Source organism: Setaria italica, chromosome II (genome assembly GCF_000263155.2).
Source record: "Setaria italica strain Yugu1 chromosome II, Setaria_italica_v2.0, whole genome shotgun sequence".
NCBI lineage: Eukaryota > Viridiplantae > Streptophyta > Magnoliopsida > Poales > Poaceae > Setaria > Setaria italica.
In genome coordinates this window covers 11,020,398-11,024,505 of record NC_028451.1, presented here as the reverse complement: position 1 = coordinate 11,024,505, position 4,108 = coordinate 11,020,398, and the positions used below count along the sequence as shown (strand labels likewise).

At 40.0% G+C, this 4,108-nt stretch overlaps 1 protein-coding gene across 1 annotated transcript in view; it reads right to left on the bottom strand.

Annotated features, from left to right (window-relative positions):
• The window catches only part of LOC101786800 (poly [ADP-ribose] polymerase 1), an 11,825-nt gene extending 8,556 nt beyond the window's left edge, over positions 1-3,269 (bottom strand). Inside the window, exons 1-5 of the mRNA XM_022824270.1 lie at positions 2,996-3,269; positions 2,263-2,312; positions 1,693-1,879; positions 725-905; positions 347-644 (exon numbers count right to left, since the gene is read on the bottom strand). Of these exons, the coding sequence (XP_022680005.1) occupies positions 347-644; positions 725-905; positions 1,693-1,879; positions 2,263-2,312; positions 2,996-3,139 (860 nt within the window). The 5' untranslated portion in view covers positions 3,140-3,269. The remainder of the gene's footprint in view (positions 1-346; positions 645-724; positions 906-1,692; positions 1,880-2,262; positions 2,313-2,995) is intronic.
• Positions 3,270-4,108: the final 839 nt, after the last annotated feature.

The following is a 4,108-nucleotide window of genomic DNA, read 5'->3' as shown; positions in this document are numbered from 1 at the left end:
TGATGCCGCAGGAGTAGTAAACGCCTTGGAAGGGTCTGGCAAGTTGATGGGAGAAAAGTTCAGTACAAGGGCAGTTGGTGTTTGCACAAGGTGATCCTTTGAGTGAGGTATGTTGCTTAACAAGTACTATTCATTATTTATCAGTGTAACTTACTTTGGGAATACTAAGGTCCACTTATGACAAGGATCATTTCATTATTGTTTGTTTAGATGCCAATTGATCTTCAGCTATCACTAATCACTAACATAATCTAAAGTGGCAAATTCTTATAGAAAAAGGAAGGACAAAACAGAACATGAACAACAACTTCATTATTGAAAAAGGAGGAAACAGGATGCAAATTACCAACGGTCCAATAGGAGCCTCTCTGGTCCAGACGTATCTTGCTCATTAGCTTCAAGCATATCCCTTAATTCAGCAGTGGATAAATGCTTCGTAAGTTCATCCTTTAACTTCCAAAGTGTGTCACTTTGCTCCTTAAGCTTTTGTTGGATATCAGCAGAACTAGCATTGGAATCACGTGGGTCAACAAGTTTTCCTTTATTTCGCACTGTGCCTTCCGATGTACTTTCATCTAACTTGGGCGCTTTGCAGCTCTGCATATCATTTTCACCTTTCTTGCGCTTGGAACCCTTAGTTGGTTCTTGATGACCAAAATAAATGAAGTTAGATTACTAAGTGAAGTATAAAGGCGGGTGGGGGTAGATCTGCACGATTTCTTACCATTATGGCCAACATCTTTCTTAACAAGATCAAGAACAGTTCTTTTATCCTCGTCTGACAAAGTATCCCAGCCTGAGAATTTCTCAACAGTTGCAGATATGGATACCTCTAAGAAACAGTTGACATGATACCATGGTATTCCCTTGGAAGCTTGACCTTCAAGCTTAGCGGAAACACGGACCTAGTCAAATAAAACTGTTATTGACAAATTGAGTCAAGACAAACAGCATGTTTTACAGCATAAGCTCCTAGGTATTAGTGGGCCATTGGATCCTTTTTTCTCTCCAGAATATAAAGCAGGATTAAGCATCTCAAGTATGAAGGCCACATAAATAATAAATAAAGAAAAGAACAAATTCAATATATTTAACTTTTCTACCAGTTCCTATATTTCGCATTCTAATTAATTATTTTCACAGGTCACCTTAGCAACAACTCATAGATATTGGCATGCGTTTTAGATAATAAAGGAGCAAGTTGGTGACTTCAAATGATTTTACAGATCTTCCTCATTTTCCAGCACACAAGAATACTAAAAGCTTCTTCACTATTTGAAGTGCAATGTGATAACAGAGGAGCAAGTTCGTGACATCAAAGGATATTTACAGTTCTTTCTAGTTCCAGCACAACAGAATAATAAAAGCCTTGGCACTATATCGAGCTGGACGTCGCTTCTATGAGCTCAGTGAAAAAAGAACATCATTAGACGTACACGAAGTAAATTGTATGCAATTGCTTTCAATTCAAAAATCCAAAAGGTGGAATTCCTACCAACATATAAATTATACTTAAGACAGTTAATCACTGGAAGGAATATTTTGATCATTATCATACTATAAAAACAACAAAAGAAACTTAACATCATCTATCAACCCAAAAATAATCATGTGTGTAAGTGTGTTATCCAATTCAATGATTCTTCAGAAGAAATGATGACACAAAATATAAATTAATCATAATATACTTACTGTTCCTTTTGTAATCTTTTGACTGCATCGTCTGCATGAAGTACGAGCAGATGGAGCAACATCAATAGTACATTTATCAGGAACAGTAGCTGTGGAACTTGTAGCAGCTGAGGCACTTTCAACATAGTTCCTTATCTTTTCTTGATCATCCCATCGAAGTGTGTCTATTCCTTCAACATCATCAACACTGGATGCATATCAAAGATCAAGTTAAAATGTTGACAGTAAATACCCAAAAGATAAAGCGAAGCTGAATAGTTTAAGAGAGTAAAGCCTAAAATCTACTCCCTCCATTTCAAAATGTAAGGCGTTTAGGTTTGTCCCAAATCAAACTTCTCTAAGATTGACCAAGTTTATAGAAAAACACACCAACATCTACAATAATAAATTAGTTTCATTAGATCCACCTTGAAATATGTCTTGATAGTGCATTTATTTGGTATATTGCAGGTGTTAATATATTTTTATATAGACTTGGTCAAAGTTAGAGAAGTTTGACTTAAGACAACTAAAAGTTATACATTTTGTAAGAGTAGGCGTACTTGACAAATAAGAGACACGATTACTTACGATTTTATCTGGTTCTTCTTACCGAAGATGCATCTGGCATGGTTCCACATCTGGAAACAACAAAACAGGGATAAGCATCATACAACTCTACCATCCCAAAAAGCAAAATATATTTCACTTTGGTCCAGAAGGAGAAAAAGATATGGTTTACAAAAACATCACCAAGACATGGCTGGGCACAGTCAATTCTATACCTCTAAAATCAGGGGAAATGATAGTGCCAATCAAACTATCTTTGTTAAGGAGCATGATGTAATGAAGGTGGCAATGTGGCATGCATACCCAGAATATAACCAAGGCCACCTTATTTTCCCCTAAATAAATAAAAATTCTCAATGTGAAAATTAATCGGACAAACGGATAGAATAACAACTGAATGCGCCACGAGCATCACATTCTAGAATCTAGAAGGAACCACGTTTTCAATCAAACGCGCCAAAAATCAGGCGTCAGAACCACCATGAATAGGGAAAGTCACAGATCAAAATAGACCCGTACCCCACATCAGGTCCGCGGATTTTGCATCAAAAATGCCCCCAAACCGGCCACCACCAATCCAATCTGCCTGCATTCCAGACCCAGCCCACAGAAACCGCCGAGAACGCCAAGCCGCAACTAAACCCTACCCTCCCGAAGCCCTCGATGATCCAACGAAGAATCGCCAATCCATAAACAGAGATTGGCGGCGAAGAGAGCGGGGAGAATGGGCTGCTCGGGCGGAAAGGTTACGCACGGGCATGAAGCCGTCGAACTGGGTCGCCTGGACCATCTTGCCGAGGCGGAGCTGGTCCTTGGCGATGGGGGACCGGCACGACTTGCACGAGGCCCGCCCGGACTTGGCGTACTCCGCCTTCCACGCCTTCGGCGGCGCCGCCATTCCGCCGGCCCGCTCCTGCTCTCCGCCTCCCTCAGCACCTTCCCCCTGACCCGCGCACAACAGGGGAGGGGGCGCAGACTGCAGAGACTCTCCAGTGTTGGGGCGGAGGTGGGGGGCTCTGAGGTGTCAATGCGGAAGCCACCCTTTTCACGTGTGCTGTGCGTCCATTGCGCAAATTCGGTATCAAAAGAATATATATGTTAGGGGGTGTTTGGAAACACCCCGTTAAAATTTAGCACATGTCACGTTAAATGTTTGGATGCTAATTAGGAGTATTACATATAGGTTAATTACAAAACTAATTGCACAAATGGAGTCTAATTCGCGAGACGAATCTATTAAGCCTAATTAGTCCATGATTTGACAACGTGGTGCTACAGTAACCATTTGCTAATGAAGGATTAATTAGGCTTAATAGATTCGTCTCGCGAATTAGCACAGGGGTTCTACAATTAGTTTTATAATTAGCTCTTGTTTAGTCCTTTTAATTAGCATCCGAACATCCGACGTGACACTGCTAAAGTTTAGCCCCTAGTATCCAAACACGCCCTTAAGCACAATGGGAGTATGGGACATTGCATATATTTATGTGTTGTATGTAGTTGTTTTGCGAGTGGTTTTTTTTTCTTAACGTGTGTCGTTAGGTTGCATCATTCCTCTCGCTTTAAATATGAAGTCAAATACGTGCCATATGATATTTTAGATTATACTGATGATCCTTGCTTTAGAAGGAATAGAGAAAGAGAAGAAGATGATCCTTGCTTTAGAAGGAATAGGCAACCGGTGTGTTCCGCATGTTAGGTGGTAATGTATCACGGTTCTCATGTCTTCTTCACAATCTAACTTAGCTATATTTATTTTTAGCTCAAAATCATATAGGCCCCGTTTTCTTCCACTGACTTATTTTTAGAACCCGTCACATCGAATGTTTAGATACTAATTAGGAGTATTAAACGCAGACTATTTACA